Raw genomic sequence first — 19901 nt, forward strand, 5'->3', positions numbered from 1 at the left:
CGTCTTGCAGTTTTTTTCTGAAGGTACAAGTGAACGACAAAGAGTACTTAGATCTGCACTTCAGCTAAAGCTTTGCCAATTATTAATTTGAATCCTGAAGACAATTAGTAAATCACTGCGGCAGCCATTATCAAGCTGTTGCCCTGGATTTCTGGATTTTTGAAATGCGAGCCAATCTAAGGGTCAATTTAGTCTGCCACTAATGACAAAACTTAGAATAATGATTCTCTCTATCACACTATCACACATGTTCTGTAACAGCGCACTCTTTTGTGTGATGAGGCTGAATTAAAATGATACAAATAACATTTACCTAATAATAGACTAAAACAACGCAAATATCTTTACCAAACACCCGCTGTGATGCACAGTTTTCATTTGCTTGGACCCCCCCCGCCCCTACACCTCAACACACACACACGTGCGCACACACACGCGCACACACACTGACGTTCGACTCAGAGTGAATATCCCACATGGTTTGTACTGTTCCAAGTGTTAGAGAGGGTTAAACTATTTCATTGCACTAATTGGCCAGTGTCATTCCTGACGTTTGGATAAACAGTGGAAAAGAGGGAAAGCTGAGACAAATGATGGCTAATTAAACTGGTGTGTGTATGTGTGCGTGTTTGTGTGTGTGTGTGTGTGTGTGGTGTTGCAGAGACGGAAACCAGCTGACAAAAAAATGGAGTGACGAAACACCCAGCTTGACAAAAGCAACAACTACTACTGCGATGGAAACTTAGAACGAAGAGGGAATAAAATCTACTTTCTGCTTTCTTTGAAATCCTCAGCTTCGCTCTAATTGGGTTTCATTCAGGGCTGACTGAGAGGGAATGGGAAACAATGATTGGACACATTTTACTTAGACTGCTTTGGCAGGAGCAAGCAATTTTTGGCCTGTATTAGAAGTGTTTTATCCTGGTTAGAAGTTAAATTTTTTTCAATTTCCTGGATTTCCATTAAAAAGCAGGCAAAGGTGTATATATAAATCCTCCCCCAGTTATCCTTGGCCCTCACTGCTGCAAGTGATCTGATAAAACAAAACTCTGATAAAAACTCATCTTAAAGGAACAAGAAAAAGGAAGATAGAGGGAAAATAGGGGAGGCAAACTCTTAAAATGAGCTGAGGCATGTCTGAACTCCGACCCACAGGGGACATTTGTTTTCAGAGGTAGCGTGCTGGCCCACCACATCATCCCCAGGGAGATATCTTCCTCCCCATTTCTCTGCTACTCTGCAGCATCGTTTCACCTCGTGTTACAGGCTCTCTCTCTGTCTGACTGACTCACACATGTGGACGCACACACATAAACACACACACATGCTCACATACAATCCCTCAAACCCTCGCCCAGCCCCCATCTTGCCTTTCTCGCATTTGACCACTTGTCAAGGGATGTTTATGGGCCATTGTTTGCAGTGCTGATGATCATTGTCACCGGTTGATTCCATTACCCATAGCCCTCTGATGGATGGGGCCTACCCTGACGTCCACTGATATGGGTGTCCTTGACCACTGGGGCAGACGCAATGAACGGAGGGGGCAGTGGGGTGGAGAGTTGGATCTTCTATTTTTCTATTCAGTAGAAACAATGATTTGCACTGATGAGGCAGACCTGCGGCAGAAAATAGTTTTGAAAAAAAGCTAATTTCTAAAATATGAATTAGAAAGTGTGTTTCCAACACAGGATTCCATCTTTGCTAAATTGTTAAACATTATTATCCCATGCTGGTTTGCAGTGCGGCCATGAGATAATATACATAGAATAAAACATTCAAAGACATAGACCTCACATGGCCAACAAGTCCACTAAAAAAACTTAATTTGTAGCTACCCTCCAGAACGACAGAGGTGTTTTCTGATCTGACGCGGTTTAGTTTAGTTAACGAACATTTTCATGCTTAAGACACCAACACTGACTGTCAGTAGAAAACGGGAAACAAACCGCTGTGTCCTGTATTAAAATCCAACCTTTTTTTTTTTTTACTTTGTTGCTCAATACTAACGTCACCTGACCTCCTTCTTTGCTTCCGACGTAATTACCGTGCTCGTTGGAGGACTTTGTCACTATGGCGTTTTGGGGCTGTTGCTGAAAAGACTCTGATTCTGTAGTTAGTTTCTTATGGGACAGACTCCACATGGCAGACATCCAATACTGGTGAGCCATAGATGGTCTCAGACCACACAGGCAGCAGCAAAATAATACAATAAGCAACATGAAGCACAACTCAGCAGCAACCTGCAGAATTCATCCAAGAACCAGAATTTGATATAAGAAAAATAATGTTAGCATTCCTGTGAAAGGCGCAATGCAGTATACAGCATCATGGCGCCTCATTCATCTGTGCTTCCTAGATTAGACACTTCTACATGTATCCTGAGGTGTTTTTATCAGCCCTCAACCCAGGGACGATTCAGTTATGTGCACTCCAACTGCTACTACCACTCGTTATTCTTTAGTTTTTGTAACGTTGAGGCAATGTTTAAGTGTATTTCAGAAAATTTGTTTCCATCAGCTTTTATTACATCGTCTGTTTTCCACCTCACCTCAGCATAAATACTGTTGTCCGATATTTTGGATGTTCTTTTTTTAGACTTCTGGCTTTTCCACTCATTGTTTTTTTTATGCTTAAAATGAAAACGTTAATGAAAACAGGTGGATGGATGATGATGAAGGTTAATGTCCTGAAGTGATGTGATATAGCAGAAAAGACTGATAGAAAAAGCAATATAAAAGAAAATGCAGGGACGTAATTGATGTATTTAAAGAACTCCTGAATGCAGCGTATTAATTGCATTGTTAGTTGATTCCCTTCCTTCAAACGCATCACTTGCAACAAACCAATTTGCATTCACAGTCTTGATAAAACATTTAAATGACAATAGTTATTTGAAAGAGAGATGTGTAATTGTGCTCTGTTTATTAAGTTTACTTACTCTGATTACGACCATAATTCATATAATACAACTTTTTAAGAGTTAACATGATAGATGTAGCAATTTGTGTTGCTTTCCTCTGGTCTTAATCACATTATTACAGTGCATGTAAACACACCGAGGGGTTGTGAGTGGTCCGGCCTCCTGCGGTGTTCAAGTGTCACAACATTATTTGAAAATTTCTCCACCATCTCAATGAATTAGTGCTCTCGACTCTGTAAAACTGATGAGCTTGAAGTGAAGGAATCGTTCAGAAGTCACACATCACGAGAAGACAGCCGCAATTACTGATGGGAGAAGATGGGCTTGGATTTAACCAGGGCGAGGCCACGATGTAGTGTCAGTGAAGGATTGGCCATGGTGTTGGGTGACGGGGGATGAAACAGTGTTGATAGCTAAAACATTTACAGCGGCTCCAGCTATCGTAATTTTTCACAGAGCTGGGGCGTCATTGATCAGGATGATATCTGGTGGAGGGGAACGCGTCGTTAAAGGCACATGTTTAACAAGCTTCTCCAACATTTCCCAAAAATTGTCACATAAAGACTTTCCATTATTATTCTGAACAAAGACAGAGTCGTTTTCTATCCCTGAGATCTGTCTTTTTTCAGCCCATCCTCACTGGGCAGATTACTTTTCTTGGGAAATAGCTTCCCTGGATCAGACAAAATATGGTTCTCAGATAGAAACCAGGCCAGATGCTGCACTTTGAGGTAGAAATTAGCCCCATTTTGTTGAAGTATCTTAATGATGGTTTAGTTAAACCGTTTCTGTAACGATTAAATGGATTGTTTTGTCCTTGCTCCTTTAAGACAACGGCAGCATGCAAAAAAGCAGGAAAACCTAAGCCTCCAATAAAACTAACATTAATGGCATTGCAATATGCAAAGCTATGCTAATTTTATGCATACTGTCAACCTACATAGTGGCCGTTCTTCATTCATTTCAAAAGATGTGACTGCAATTAGACGACAATTGATTGAAATCATTTGCGTTTTATGATTCTGTTACTTTTGAGAGCTGACAGGGTGTTGTACAATCCAGTGACAGTATATTTTCACTGCACGAGGAGATTAACTGCTATTATTGACCCTGATGCAAACCAACGGGTAATACATTTCAAACAAACTACTCACTATCTCACTGATTTGCATGTGGTGTGTCATTTACCATATTCCCTGATTACCTAATGATTTATGCTTTAATATAATGTACAGGGGCCTTTCAAAGCAATATGCGTACCATAGCTTTACAGTGACTTAACATGTCGGAGACAGAGAAAAATTGAAATGATAGTTTAAGGGCTGCGGGGAAAAGAGAAGTCTTATCAGTTAAGACTTGCTTTGTATGTAGGATTTTTTTCCCTTTTCTCCTTGGAAGGCAGGGGTGCAGTTGATGAATTCTTAAGCAGATCTCACTGATAATTGTATTTCATAACTGTCATGCGGAGAGGGACTGTCCGCTGAGAAGCTATTTGTGTCACTGCATCTCTCTCCCTCTCTGTCTCTCGCTCTCTCTCTCTCTACAGCCTCTTCAATAAAACTCAAATCACGACAGAGATTGTTAAATCTACCTCCAAGATTATTAAATCCAAATGGAGAATTTATGGGTGACACTTCATAACAATTAATCTGAGATGCTTGATTAATAAAGTTCGCCCCCCCCTCCTTCTTCTCTCTTCCCCCTCCCCATCACTAAACTTGTCCTGTTTGAGTAGGATGAAGGAGGAGGGGAACAGACGTACGGGTGGCAGGATGGTTGTCAGGGACGACATGTGTGTCATTCTTTTTGATTAATGGAGCATTGTGACCCCGCCCCTAACCCTCCTTCTTTCCCAGCATGCCCACTCTCACCTCTGCAAAGCCCCCCCTCCCCATAACAGGTAAAAATAGATGTGGGCCAAGTTATGCTCTCCATTTGGATTCAAACTAGACATCATCTCATGGGTAAAGAGATAGGAAGGAAAGAAAGAAAGAAATGTGGAATGAAGGAAAGAAATGTAGAAAGAAAGAAATGTGGAAGGAAAGAGAGAGAATTTGGAATTACGGAATGAAAGATTGAAATATGTGGAATTGAGCAAAAACAGAAAGAAAGACATGGATTTAAGGAAAGAAAGAAAGTAGGAGAGAATGAAAAAAAAGAATGAAAGAATGGGAAAAGAAATGGAAGAAAAATAAAAAAGATATAGATGAAGAAATGACAGAAAACAAGAGAAATGAAAATAGGCAAAGAAAGAACATAAGAGGAGGTAAAGAAGGAACAAATCAAAGAACAGAATTGGGAAGGCTGGAGAGGGAAAAGCAAAGAGAGGAAGAGGAGACAGAAAGACAGATTTTTGGAGAATGTCACCTACCTAACCTTGTCACCATGTTAAGTCAGCTGTGATTAATTAGTTGAGTGAGACTGAGCAATTAGGTCAGGAGTTTGGTGTGTGGGTGTGTGTGTGTGTGTGTGTGTGTGTGTGTGTGTGTGTTCATACACACTTTTTTTGACCAAGATCCTTTCATTAACAAACAGCAGTATATACATCCTATGAAACTAATTTCCTTGTCCGTCTCCACAAGGGCACGAACAATTCAGCCAGACAAGGAGACGAATAGCAGTAAATAAAGATATTCATAATTTAACATAAATAATGGAATAAATAACAGAGCTAATGAAGACAAAATAGCAACAACAATAAATGAATAGCTCGTAAAACATAAAAGTTATGTTACAAGTCCAGCTTATCTGCTTCATTGGTTTAGACACAGCATTTCTGAATTGATCCCTTAATCAAATGTTGAATCTTTTCTAATTAAATGGAACTCATGACCCCCTTAACCCGGTGTCTGTATACTGGAGTGGACAGAACTGTCATATTGGGCTGAGACCCACACATGCGAACATCCCATGGGGCAGCCCCAAACAGTGTGATGAATGTGATTATTCTAATCGTTTTTTGTATATTTATGTAAGTGTTAAAGATGGATTTTTCAAACGTCGCGTAGCTGCTTCCTGTTTATATCAGGCTCTAATCTTACACAATCTTGACGAAGCTGATGTAGAGTTTTGAACTGAGCGGCTGCATGTTTAAGACAGACTGAGGATGAGTGGGCTGTATTATCATAGGCTCAAACACATCTGAGATTTGATCAATCATAACTTCTTCAACTTTTTCCAAGTGTGAATATACGACCAGTTTGATCTGCGGATTACAGTTGGATTCCATTTTACAACAAAATGCTAATTTATAAAATTGTCTCACTCAGCTTTTGCTTGGTTTGCAGTAAAGAAAACCGAGGAAGTGTTTCTAAAAAATAAAAATAAAAAGTGGTTTACTATTGCAGAAATGTGGTTCTAGATTCCTTTGAAAGAGTTTGAGGATAAGAAACCCTTAGACAAATCCGTGAACCAGTAAAGGCTTACAAAAGATCATATTTAACAATGATGGCTATATATTTTCCTTTTTGCAATTAAAGAGTCCCTCTGTGTAATTTAATGCTTCTTTTCAAGTGTCGGGTCCCCTGAGACTTGGCCTGTAGCTATGCCATCGCTCTTGGTGATTATCATTAATGAATGTCGGCGAGGACCATCCCTCAATGTGACTAGGGAGGAAACACAAGCCCTAATTAAAGGTTCCTATTCATAAATATATGCCTCCAACTACACGGATCAACATGCGCTGTGCACACAAGTCATTTTAATGTCAGGAAAGCACCTTTTTAAGAGCGTTTTCTCCCTTAATGTACAGCACACCAGCAGCAGTGACAGATTTTTGCAGCCAGAGCCCGCAGCAAGGGATCTGTGCAATTTAAGATTCGCTGATTTAAATATAGGAATAAAGCTGAAGATTAGGATGCACTAATATGACATGTAAGAGGACTGATAGTAAAATAGCTCGACTGCTAACTGTGATCTTACAGTATAGCTGAACCATACGATATGGTTTTTGCATGTAATCCTCAAGAGACTCTTGTGTGTTTTATCGCAAAAGGTTGCACGGAGCTCCTCGTCTTGAGGAAGTCACTCTGTGCATGGAAACATATTCCTCTAGCCAAGAAATGGAAATATTTACAAAATGAAAATGTTTAACTGATTACAGGATGTCACTGAGGAAGAAAATAATCCTCATTGCTTGTGTTCTCTCATAAAAAGTCATTTTAATCATGTTAATTGCTCCAAATGCAGACTGACAAAGGCTCTCAGGAACGCTAGTGGTTGCATTGTCACATCAGTTTCCCAGACAAAGCTATTGGTAATTGTTATGTGAAGAAGATCATGTTAACATTGAGGATAATATTGAGTCTGTCTGAATGCATTTTTTTTTTTTTCACAGCAGCTCAAAGAGTGTTGTCGGAGAAGGAGCTTGGTGAGACAAACATTTGGCTGCTTCTCTCTCCTCCTTAATGGCTGAAAAATGCTAATTGGAGTGCACGTGTCAAAGAAAACAAAAGGAAAAGGGAGGAGGAGAGGGAAGGAGTGTGCATGTCAGAAAGGCTGGTATTTTGAAACGTGAAATGTGTCACTTTATTTAGCCGAGTTGGTGAGGATTTTTAGGCTGTTCCAGGAAGCGGGAAATCTCAGATAAAGTTCTGTCTGTGGTGGTAATGTAATGTAGCTCATGTTCAGAGGAAGGAAAAACACTGCAGTGCTTTCTGATGCTCTGTATATATTCTGCTGAACAATTATTTCATAGTTCATGTAAACAAACTGAAGTTGCCTCCTCTCCTTTCAGTTTCTGAGCTTCCTTGTTGCTATAAAATAACACCTTGAATCCCAGCGAGACTCAGATCCTTTAATAAACTTGCATCTGTCATCACTGCGCAGCATTTCATCACATTCTTCGTCCAAAGTGACAAAATCAAAAAAGCTCTGGTAGGGATTACAAACCTTTAATTGCATTGTCAAAAGTACAGCAACATATCGTTTTTAAGTCTACACATTAAACAAGTCGTGGAAAAGTAAATCTATCAAATAAAATATCACCCCCCCCCCCCCCCTCTCCATACTCATACTTGGCATTTTAATTATGCAGTCTTATCTGATAGATGTGGCGATATAGCTCACGTCAAAGTTAGAGCCTCTTCTTTATTAATTTTTTATTATATATTCTTATATTCAGGCTGTCAATGAGTGTCTGGAATCTGATAGGACCCATCATTGATTGAAGATTACTCAAGCTTATGAAGAGAGGCATTACCATTGGCTGTAAGCCTTCATTATTCCAAATGTTAACTTATTTGAATGACACTAAGGGAAAAGATTACACTCTGTTTCAGTCCACCAGGGATAAGTTTGAAAGTCCGGCGCTGTGGCACATCTCTATACAGCTAACATTAAAATATAAAAGAGGTGGTTTGTCAAAAAGCATATCGCAGAGACCTTAAACACCACAGACTCCTGACAGCAAATTTGTGGTGCACTGCTTGTACTCGCGTGCCAGAGGAGCCCGTACCTTTAGACATCAGACGTTTAAGGCTGTAAAAATAGCTCGGATGGTTAGCCACAGGCCAAAATCTGCAATACAATATCAATTATTTATGAATATTAAGAGGTAGGTTTCGGTTTATGTCATTATGATTTTTGTTGATGTTCTTTGCCGTAAGCATGATAATACAAACTGTATCCTTAAATTTAACTGGAATGCAGCAGTTTTAGCAAATAAAATATGTTCGTTGAGGGGCAAAATTTTAAAGAATCATATTTATAGTCATCTGTATAAACTGGCAGTACAAAAACGTGTCTTAACTGCAGAGCAAACAGTTCCAGTAAAACTGGTTTTCAGGTTCTGTACTGGTGTCAAACATCACACAACCATGCTACAGTTTGTGGCTCCGGCACACATTCACAGTCATTTTAGTGCAGAATCTGTTCCTTTTCAAAAACGAATCATGTAAGAGGACCATGTGATGCTCTCTGTGGTATTGATGATGATGATGATGATAAAACTAGGGGAGGAGAAGGAGACTGTAATAATTATAGTGGTTGTGGTTCTGGATATTGTTAAAGCTACGTAAGTTTAACACGCCGTAACTTGTGTGAAGGATTTCAACAAAATGTGAACACACAAACCTCAAAGCATGACTTTATTTATTATTTTTAAACCTGTTCATTAGATTTTACAAAAAAAAAATCTTGTCATGTGGCATAGAGACAGTGGTCCTAATTAAAATATAGCTCAGTAAAAATGGTAAAATTGTAATTCATGTGAAGAATGTCCTGATGTCAGTGTTACAGCTGATAAACATACAAGACATCCTATCATGAACAACATTTGTATTTTACATGTTATTAATAGTTTCTCACTCACTATAGAATTATTTAATCACATTTATAAGCTTGCAATAAATGTATATAGGTGGCGTATCATGGTCAATATTTTGTTTTATTCCCATGTGGGACCCACACAATGTTCTGCAAAGTTATAGTATTTACATTTATTTTAAAAAGTACTTTTTGATCTGATGAGTCTGAGAGCATCAACTTTTTCAAACAAGGTCCCTCACCTGATTTGACAACCTGCAGGACTCCTCTGCATTGTGATCTGGTGGATCATTCAGACATCTTCTCTTGTGTCGAGCCTGAAAAAACAGACAGAGGAAAGGCAATGAAGAGAATAATGTATGTTAATAAACATGACAACTACATGGATGTTCTCACCCACTCAGAGAGCATCTTCACACAGAGGAGAGCGAAACAGGACGGCGTGTCATCACGCTGTCACTGTGCCACAGTATGTGGAAGAGGGGCCACAGTAAACAAGTTGAGGGTGGTGGGTAACAACTGTTTGTGTGTTCGGCTTTTGTCATGCACGCACACGGACACGGGTGGTTGCATCATGGGTAGTTTAACTACTGTAGCAAGCAATTTGGATCATATGTCCTGCTGATCATGTGAGGCTTTTATGAGACAATTTACACACACACACACACATATTTATGTATATATATGTATATAGAGAGTAGTGCAAATTCCCAAAGAGCATATTTCTTATCTGTTATCTATTTTGTGTGTGTGTGTGTGTGTGTGTGTGTGTGTGTGTGTGTGTGTGTGTGTGTGTGTGTGTGTGTGTGACAGATTCTAACAGACTGCTACAGTTTAGCTCTGAGGTCACAAAATTCACTTCAAACGACACACATGTAAATACAGTTAGTGTCCTTTCACAGTGGCTGTGTTTATGTCATCTAAAGGGATTTGGGACAAAGAAGAAAAGAGAAAGAAACTGAATGAAGATTCTGGCAGAAACTTATCACAAAAACAGAAAACTGATTGTAATAACAGAAAACTTTGTCATGCAGAAATGAAAATGTGAGCGTGGGCTCAGTTTGAATAAGTCCTGCAAATGTACACTTGTCTCAGTGTCAGTGCAGAGGTGGTTATGACCCCCGCCTCTTGAACCACATGTCACCCCCTGCTGGCCCACGATCAGATCCTGCACCTTTTCCTCTCCTGTGTCTCTGCCCCCTAAAAACTCACAACTTTCAGAGCAAGACAGGACGCTTTACTCACTAAACCAGTAAGAATTTACAACATCAATATAGTAAAGTTTATATTGTATATTTTGACAGAAGGTGGGTCCATTTTATACTTAATTTTTAGTCACTGACCTCAACATTTTCCTGAATAAAGATCACTTCATGAGCACTGAAGGTTGGCAACAGTTTTCACATCAGAAAATACCATTTTATTCAAATGAATGATCAAACACCTTATTTTTCTTATTCAGCTTTAAATCAGGGATACTGATCTGCATCACTAACGCTAGTAAAACTAATTGTGTAACTTGGAAGGTGTGAATAAGTTTACATTTGCATCCATGTTGTAATTACAGCTATTTCACTGTTTGGTTTTGGGGGTGAAGTACTGCGGTAATAAATACATTTCTAAACACAGTCCTGCACTGTACAGTCCTACCAGATTTACCTGCCAGGAGGGCAAATTCAAACAGTTAACTTCATATCCAACATCAGTATTCAGTGTTATTTGAAGTGAGCCAGCACAGGCGACAAAATGACTCCTTAAACTTAAAGCTAAACGTTGGAGTTCATGTGACATGTTTAGTGTTTATTTAACATTTTAAGAAATGGAACTTAAGTGTAATCAGTCTGAATAAGTGGACATACTTTTTGTATGTAAAGCACCTCAGCAGCTCCCCTGTCCGTCTGTCTGACTGTCTGTCTGTCTGCAGACTTTGGGATGGAAATATCAGTGACGTAAGTCTGCTCCATCAATCAGTGGGCAGGTCGCTGTGACAGACAGGGACGGACAGATGTTGGGGCGGTACTTCGTATTTCTTTTACCATATAATAGGCGACCCCAGACACCTTCTCCGCTCAGATTATCGCTTCCCCCCCCTCCAGACAGACAGTGGCTCAAAAACACCGAGCGTAAAGACGCAGAAATCCTCTGAGGAGCTCCACTGCTGTGCGTAATGAGGAGGAGACACCCGGCAGCGCTTTGTGTTTATTACCTGTTCACTGTAGAAACGTGACATTGGCGGAAAATTCAGAAACTCACCAGAATCAGTGAAACCAGAAGTGCCTCGATGGTTTGCAGAAAGTTTGTAATCCAGTTCGCTGTAAATGATCCGGCCGTAGCCCGGAGTGGAGCTGGATGAACCCTGTCCTGGAGTCCTGTGGCTGGCCGCGGAAAGCAACAAGAGCGCATCCAGTCTGAACTGAGCCACTTCTCATGCCGTCCAAGTTCTGTTGTGATTATCAGCACACCCTCTATCACTCAGAAATAAAGCCAAACTTTAGGCTTTTTTCCTCTTCGCTCTCCTCTCCGGCAGATGCTGCAGTAAACCGATATATCATGCTGTGTCATTTGAGATAACATTAGCCTAGTTGTGTGCCTTTTATAAACACTTTATGGTGGATAATAGTTAGGATGGAGTGTAGGCTATTAATGGAGCCTCTTGTGCATCCAGAGCCCCTCCCCTTCACCAGAAGCCTCACTAAAAAGGTGTAACGAATCGATCTGCAGCCTCCTTTGTCCCACGAAAGAGGTCACCCAAAATATCCCCATTTTAGCAAACTTGGAAACGGAGCAAAGGGCTCATCTGCTCTGCACACTGAAGACTGTCTGAGCAAGTGAAACTCCCTTATTTTTCTTCAAATCTGTGCAGGAGTGAGGGAAAAAAAATGAGCAATGGGTGTCATAAAATGCAAGTTTAATTTAAGGAAAAACGTGACACAATGTCATTTGTGTTGAGCTTTAAGTAATACTGTTTATCTGAATTATTAGTGAGTGATGTTTCAGGGTATAATCCCAATAATCAGTCAAGCCTGATTTTGCTGAGCTCGTAGCAAAGATTATCCTCCTTGTGTAGGATCAACAAAGTCTAATAGGTTTATTGGTTGAATTTGGAGATTTTATATGGAGATCTTTTCTTTTTTTTTTTTTTTATTTGTATATTTTTTTTTTTTACAAATTAAATGGCAGGATAAACCTATTGTAGTGTCGAGAAAAACATATAACTGCAATCCTCACCTAATACTATATCCTCACTGACTTACTATGACTGTGTAATACTGTAGCAGCGACTACCAAACCAAGCCTCATACAGATTTTAGAAATATTTCTCTTACTCTCCCTTGGCTGCAAGTCAACTTTCTGAGGCATGTCTCATTGTGTTGTTTTAGAGGAAGTTTACTAATCGGCCACCCGTATGTTGATGAGCAGCCTCTCCTGTACGTGTGCGGGGACAGGAAGGCGTTGAAATGAAAGCCATCCCAGTGAACAATTAGAGCAGCAGATTGACAGGTGGGCTTTGACTGTCAGGGTGACGCTTGTGGAGGGGTGGAGTAAAGGAGAGGCCGGAAAGGCAGCTGGATGTGTCTGTCTATCAGTGGGAGCTGTCTGAACGCACCGCGCATCACCAATGTGCGCACATTTCACTGCGGAGAATACCCAGGGACGCTGGTTGCGCTCTTTAGAATAAATAATAATACTTATTAAAAAAAAAACAAAAAACAGGAATAACAAACCACAGCCTGCGGCTCAGAGGGCGGGCCCGCTCGTTGTGTTTTTGTGATGAGTTTCTGAGAAATTCGTCAAGTGTCCATGTTGACAATCGGACGGACAGCGTAGCCTATATGTGAGTATTTCATTATCCGGGGGGTGTTTTCAGGGGAGACGGGGTGTGAGCTGATCGCTGCGGGGTTTCTCCGCACACACACTTGACTGATTGACACACACCCAGCTCGGCTAACGTGTCACTCTTTCCTCTCCTTTCCCCGATTTCCTCCCAAAGACCGTAGCGGAGGCTGGAGACCGGAGCTGGCACCTGGACGGACGGACGGACGGAGGAGAGCGACACCACACCGCAGTTTGGACTCGTGTCCGCCGAGTGAGTTAAATCGCAAGAAGAGGAGCTCCCCTCTGCTCGCATTTGCTGTGAATAGAGGTATGAAATAGTCAGGTTAAGGGTGTAAACCTATTTTGATGGAAACGCGGCGAAGGGCTCCCACAGCTGTCCGTATCCCCCCTTCGATAGACTGAGATCCGCACGGAGCTTTTCCGCCAGTTTTTCACCGACCCAGCCTGCGATGAGTTTCTGTGATCAGCAGAAGTTAACGGACGAGCTCCCTTTTGCTCTAAAATATATGTAATCCCCGTTTTCTCACCGGACATACCGATTATCTAATGATCAGAGACGCGTAGAGATTAAACCTCCACTTGCATCGATAACGAAAAAAAAAGACTTTTTCCACCCTTCGAGGGATCTACACTTTATTTCTTTCACTCCCGCAGAAGAACTGAGGAAACGCTGCTGGCTTTGATTTCCTCCCGTTGCAACCGGTTTCCTCTCCAGCTTGTCCGCTATTTTGATCTCTGCATGAAAAGTCAAGCGGAAAGTCTTGCAGCAGCATGCCGAGGAGAAAGCAGCAAGCACCGCGGCGGTCAGCAGGTAAGCCCCGGCTCTTCAAACAAACACCCCCCAACACCAGAAACACACACACACACACACACACACACACACACTTTATTCTCCGGTAAAATAGCCGAGGATCACACTCACATATGCAGACAAGTTTACACAGCAGCGTGCAGGCCTGATGCAGGACACAATGCAAGGACAACAGGACCTCTTATATCACTGTATGGTCGCTATGTGCAGCAAAGCATAGTTTTACAACATCTCAGCAGCCCATAATAAGTTTATTTCTTCTGATCTAAGGCATGTTTGACTGGCAGCGGTATTGTTTCATTTACGCAGCCATACTTCGATGCCAATTCCGCCTCTGAGTAATGAATGCGCTCAGCTGCGCTTCACTTTCAACGCTGCAAAGCTGATCCTCCACCGTAGGTTGCCAGCATCCAAGTTCTCCAAACAAAGCTCATCTTATCTCATTTTTACAGGCTAACGTGTTTGATGTGTTGGTGCCAGTAAAAAAAAAAAGAAAAAGAGAGAGAGAGAGAGAAAGAAAGCAATAAAACAACAAGAAGAAGAAGAATAGTGGCGTATTTTCAGCTTGTGTTCCGCTCTAGGATTGCCATCCTTGATTTGATGCTTGATTGATCGCCTGTCATGCGACTGCCTTTGATCTATTCATTCCTGATCAACATCAGTAAATCATTCACCATAGAGACACGCATGCGCCCGGCAGCTGGACTCCCTCAAAGGATAACTTTTTGCCCCCGCCGAGGAGCAAAGAAAAGACAAATTGAAAGAAAAGTTCTCAAGCGGGATAAATACTTTGCGATTAATACCCGAGGGGGAGGGAACAAGGGAGGAGGGGATGAGGGGTGCTGGGGCGTAGCGAGATCACAGGGAAGCATCTCGTACAGAAATAGGCCCAAAACACTGCAGGGTGAAGTGGGCAGGTTGCCTCTAATGGTCACTTCAAGCTCTTGACCTAACCTCTGTGTTCATCTCTGAGAGAAAGGAAGTGTTGGGAATCGTGAATGTTCGGCAAAAATCGCATGAAATATGAATAGAAGAATGATAAATGAGCAGATGAAGCTTGTAGAATCGCCACAGGGGATCACAAACCTGCTCTGTAAATCACCTTAGGGAGAGTACTGATGTCACGTGATACAAAAATCCAGTTTAGGAACTTTTATTACAAACCTGTTAATAATAAATGTGAAAAGAACATTGTAAATGACGTGAATTACAGTATCTAGTAGTGTTTCAGATGGTTCTTTAATAATAATAGTGTTAAATTCATGTTTAACAGGCGTTTTTTGTTTTGTTTTGCTTTTGTTTTTTTCAGAAAAAGGGCCTCAGTAAAAGTAAATCATTGCATATTCTCAGAGAGATTCTTTGCCATTTCAGCAGCCACACACCGCCTCCTGACAGTCATGCCTACATGTTGTCGTTAAGTTGACCAGACATGGACTCCTCTGCGAGAGAATGGCATGTTTGCCTGAATCCATTTGATGTCCCTGGGAGATGTGTGTGATTGACATGCATTTTCAAATGACGGGGAAAGAGAAGCCTTTGAAGTTGGTGCAGTAATGACCAAAGCCGAATAAAACAGCTGTAGAATGTTAAGCAGGCGGTGGAAATGTGAGGTTAAGCAGACTTAATCAAGGTTGTGACAGAAAGACTTTGAACTCGGTGGGGCTGTAATTTCTAATTGACGCGAGGCTTTAGTGATGGATAGGGAGAAATGTGTTTGAAGAGCAAGGCTGCACGGTGAAAATGAACAGTGTTGGTTTATACCTCTGCTACAAACAGCGGTGAAATCCCAAAAAGTGAGAATAAGAAAAGTGTTTCCTGTTTTTCAGCCTCTTCTGGTCGTACAGCTGAGCTCTGAAGTGGCCCCATTCCAGCCCAGCTTTTGAATATTGATTTAATTGTCTGTTTTCGTGACGGACACATACATCACAGACCGTAATGGTCAATCCCAGCTTGGCAGGCTTTGTCTCTGCGTTATTTCCAGTGCACGACATATGGTCATTTCAGAAACTTTAACACCTCTGCCGAAGTGTGTGTGTGACTGCTTCCTTTATGAAATGGTGCACACACCTATAAATGCAGGCTATTTTTACAATGCATTAGCAGATATTTCCACAACCTCGATTTGTCACTTTGGAGTTGCACTAAGACAAAATGTTTCATACGCTCCTCAGAGAGAGAAAGAGAGAGAGAGTGAGGCTTCAATGGCTCTTTGTATGCCATTTCAAATGGGCTCTGTTTCATCAGTCACAGTGATGATTTTAGACCCTGTAATGGCGCTGTACCCTATCTAGTTTATGACCAGTGACAATACATCAGTGTTCTTTCATTTGGAACCGCATTACTGCATCTGTTAGTTTTGGCAGTTGAGTTCAGTGCAGTGCAATTTGAGCAGCAGAGACTTTTGCTGCAGTCATTTGTCGTCATTTTCATTTTTTCTTTTCTTTTTTGTCTCCTCTCACTGAAGTTCTGCAGTTGTGAGCTATTTCTCACAAGACCTCAATTAATAAATGGAAGGTAAACAACACAGTAATATTAATTTAGACGAGAATGGGCATGTAGGAGCAGGTGACAACTGAATAAAAAAATACATAAACAATATTAGGACAGCGGCTTTGAGTGAGTTTTTATTTCTTTCTTTCTGTTGAATTTTATACCTTGACCAGGTTAAGACAAAGACAACAGCAAAGTGTGTAACACCAATGATATTGTGCCAGTCTTTCCTTTGATCAAATGCGATTATAATTAGTGCTGGAACAATAAGTTAATCGACAGAAAATGTATTGCTAACCATTTTGATAATCAGTGAATTGTTCACATCATTTATCGCACAAACAATCTCAGTTTCTGGCTTCTCAGGTGTTTTTAGTTCAACGCCATCATATTTTCTGTGTTTCTTATTAAAATTTGGTCGAACAAAGCAAGCATAATTGAGCTTTTAAAAGGCTACATTTTCAGTATTTTCTGACGGTTCATGGACTGATTGATCAATCAAAAACAATCGTTAGTTACAGTCCTAATTGAAACGCTATGATAGATGGTTTAATCTCACAGAATCGACTTAATACCTAGAAAAAAGGGGTCAATTAAGAGTTTGCAGTAATCAGAGGCTATTTTTGTCACTGTTTAAATATGGCAACATGCTGTTCACATTACAGCGAGTAAACCAGTATTTAATTCAATTAGTGGATGTGATATTTATATGTAAGATATACAAAGAAGTCGTAATTCTGTATTTGCCTTAATACTGAGGGCACAGTTTTGATTGCTGTCTGAAAATTAATGGCATTGCTGCACTTCTACTCGTGCTTTTAGTTTGCCAGCCACAATATCTTAAATCAAACACTGTCACTCTAAGTAATGAATCTGTCAACTAATCATTCAACATGTCAGTGTGATTACAGTGTGACACTGTGTTGAATTTATTCCACAGGAGTTAAAAGGTTCTAGTTGCAAAAAAAATACCATTTTCTTTTATTACCTGTCCTACACATTTTCCTTTACTGGCTGAGACAGGAAGAGGTGGAGCAAAGTGTGGTGGCCAATCCACGGTGGGATGAACCACGATACAATGATACAAGCGTATGGGATTCACAGTCTCTCATACTCATGTGTTGCTCTTAGGTTGAATTAGGCAGCGAATCTGAAATCCACTCAGTTCCCTTTCACTCTCAGATGTTAAAGTTTAGAAATATTTGATCGTGTGCTGGATTCTCATCTCCGCTGACAGCAGAGAGAGCAGTTTCTGCTCTGACAGAATTAGTGCAGGTCATGAAGGGAGAGAAAGTGACATGCTGTGATACTGTCAAACATGACCGTGTGGAAATGTGTTCCTTCATAGCTGAAGGCGGTAATTAGTTTGCCTTTGTCGACTCTCTTGATAGAAATGTAAGGTAACTGGCTGGGTTCGGCCACTCTCACACTGATGCCACTAATTAAAAAGTTTAGCACTCTAAACATAAATCAAGTGTTCGGGTTACAGTCAGAGGCTGTGGATGCTGTTAATATCTTTAATATGTATGATTCAGTGTCTGCAATAAACGAACTTCAGTGCTACATTTTAATGATCTGTCTGTATTGCTTAGCTCAGCACATGTTTAATTAAAGAGCTCTGCAACATGTCCAGGTTGGAGCCACAATGAGGTGCAGGCTGACTGAACAGGATGCACAGACCGTGCTTTGCCTTGTGAGCTTCTCCACTGACATCAGTTTCTCCTAAACATATCCCCCCTTCTCATTGCCGCTATCACTACCTCAATGCAAAAGGAGTCTCTTAATTATGACTTGAGGATGGGTGGGTGGGGGAGAAGTTGAGCTTCCCTTCTTCCCGACGGCATCGTTAGCCGCGGTTCCTAATTATCCAGGTAGCTGACGGATCAGTGACAGGGCCCCACCGATTAATGCTTACAAATTCAGCAAGGTGTCAAGTCTGCAAGCTGCCTTGATATAATCAACTGGGTGTTAGCCACTTCTCATATACCCACCTCCAGTTGTTCCAGTGGAAACTCAACAGCAGAGGTTGCTTGCAATGTGACGTGACAAATGTGAGGCCAGCACTGTGCTGGACACAAACATCCCTGTAACGAGGTTATGAATGGTTGTAGTCTCAAACTTGGATGTATGCTGAAGCTTAGAACATGAACACTGTAAATAGTCAGACAGTATATGCAATGCAGATAGTTTAGTATGCAGGCGTAGCTGAATAAATGTGGCTTCCATTGAATGTGAAAGATTTTCTTAAAACTTTCCCTCTGATCTTTCTGGTAACAGCTTTTTGGTTTGTTTGACAGAACAGGAACAAAGTTCTAAGCCGAGCAGCGTTAATACATTTTGTTGTTGTTACTTTGCATTGTATTTCTCCTGCGGAAATTTAGCTCACGGCACCTGTCAACTAAGAAGCCAGCATCTTGGAACCTTGTGTTGGTTTTATCGGGATGCTTCTGATAAAGTATTTAATGACATTTGTCAGGAGTTGAAGCTGGGAGAAAAAAATTATATTATTTGAAGTGAAAAGTCTGTAGATGAGAACTGTGTGTGTGTGTGTGTGTGCGCGTGTGTGCGCGCGTGTGTGTGTGTGTGTGTGTGTGTGTGCGCGCACGAGTCTGCATCACTGAGCAAGATGAGGAGTTTGTGCAACCCTGCGTGTGTGAATGTGAAATATTCTGATCCCATGATAAGGCAGTGTATGTAAAGTGTCATTAACAGGTGACATTGACTGAAGGAGTCAGTGGATATATTTGCTATCCCACACTCCGCTACACCCACAGTTTCATTTGCATGTAATGTCAGAGCCAGTAGGCCTTCAGGAAATCAAAGACACACACTAATACGCACACCAGCACCACTACGCTCTCTGTCCTCATCTTCGTGGAGGTTAAGTGACAAATGAAGATCGATGACTGCTCTTATGGAAAAGAGAGGGTCGAATTGAAAATATGTGGGAATTAGGCTCGCCAGCAGGGTGACGATGTAAAGGCATTCAGCACTGCAGCCGCGAGGTAAAACTATCCCAGAGCTTAATGAGGTTCAGAGGAAGCAGGAAAACCTGGATTTTCACTCAAGCATGACAAAAGGGGCCTTGACAAAGAAGTAAAGAAAACAAGGTCATTTTTACGGGAATAAAACTCACTAGCATCCTCTCTCTTAAGTACATCCTGCACGTATTTATTGTCTCTGAATTTCAGTGTGTCTGTTTTCCATTCACAACGATATCTTGGCTTCGATTCAAAACAGCTGCACAACAAAAGCCACAATGTACATTGGGGATGTAAAAGAATAACAGGAATAATAACAAGACGTTGAAATCATCCACATGACTGCCCTTAAGGGCTTTAAGGCTGATTATTGTGAAGCATACACACTGTATTGGTAACTCTCTCCTGCTGATTTTGTAAAATAGCCAGTTGAGTGAAAGGAGACAAGGGTATAATCACAGGAATGGTTTATAAAGTAAATTCCATTGATTGCTTTATATGTGTACACTCTCTGTCACCCATGTTTCCAGTACAAACATATGGATTTCATTAAACATATGAGATTGTGCACCTTTATCCTGGCAATCAGGATTTA

The 19901-nt window shown here is 41.0% G+C and overlaps 1 protein-coding gene across 1 annotated transcript in view; it reads left to right on the forward strand.

Annotated features, from left to right (window-relative positions):
• Positions 1-13691: 13691 nt before the first annotated feature.
• The window catches only part of tshz1 (teashirt zinc finger homeobox 1), a 29214-nt gene continuing 23004 nt past the window's right edge, over positions 13692-19901 (forward strand). Inside the window, exon 1 of the mRNA XM_070846341.1 lies at positions 13692-13835. Coding sequence (XP_070702442.1) covers positions 13796-13835 — 40 coding nt within the window. The 5' untranslated portion in view covers positions 13692-13795. The remainder of the gene's footprint in view (positions 13836-19901) is intronic.

The sequence above is a fragment of the Pempheris klunzingeri genome, chromosome 16 (genome assembly GCF_042242105.1).
Source record: "Pempheris klunzingeri isolate RE-2024b chromosome 16, fPemKlu1.hap1, whole genome shotgun sequence".
Taxonomy (NCBI): domain Eukaryota; kingdom Metazoa; phylum Chordata; class Actinopteri; order Acropomatiformes; family Pempheridae; genus Pempheris; species Pempheris klunzingeri.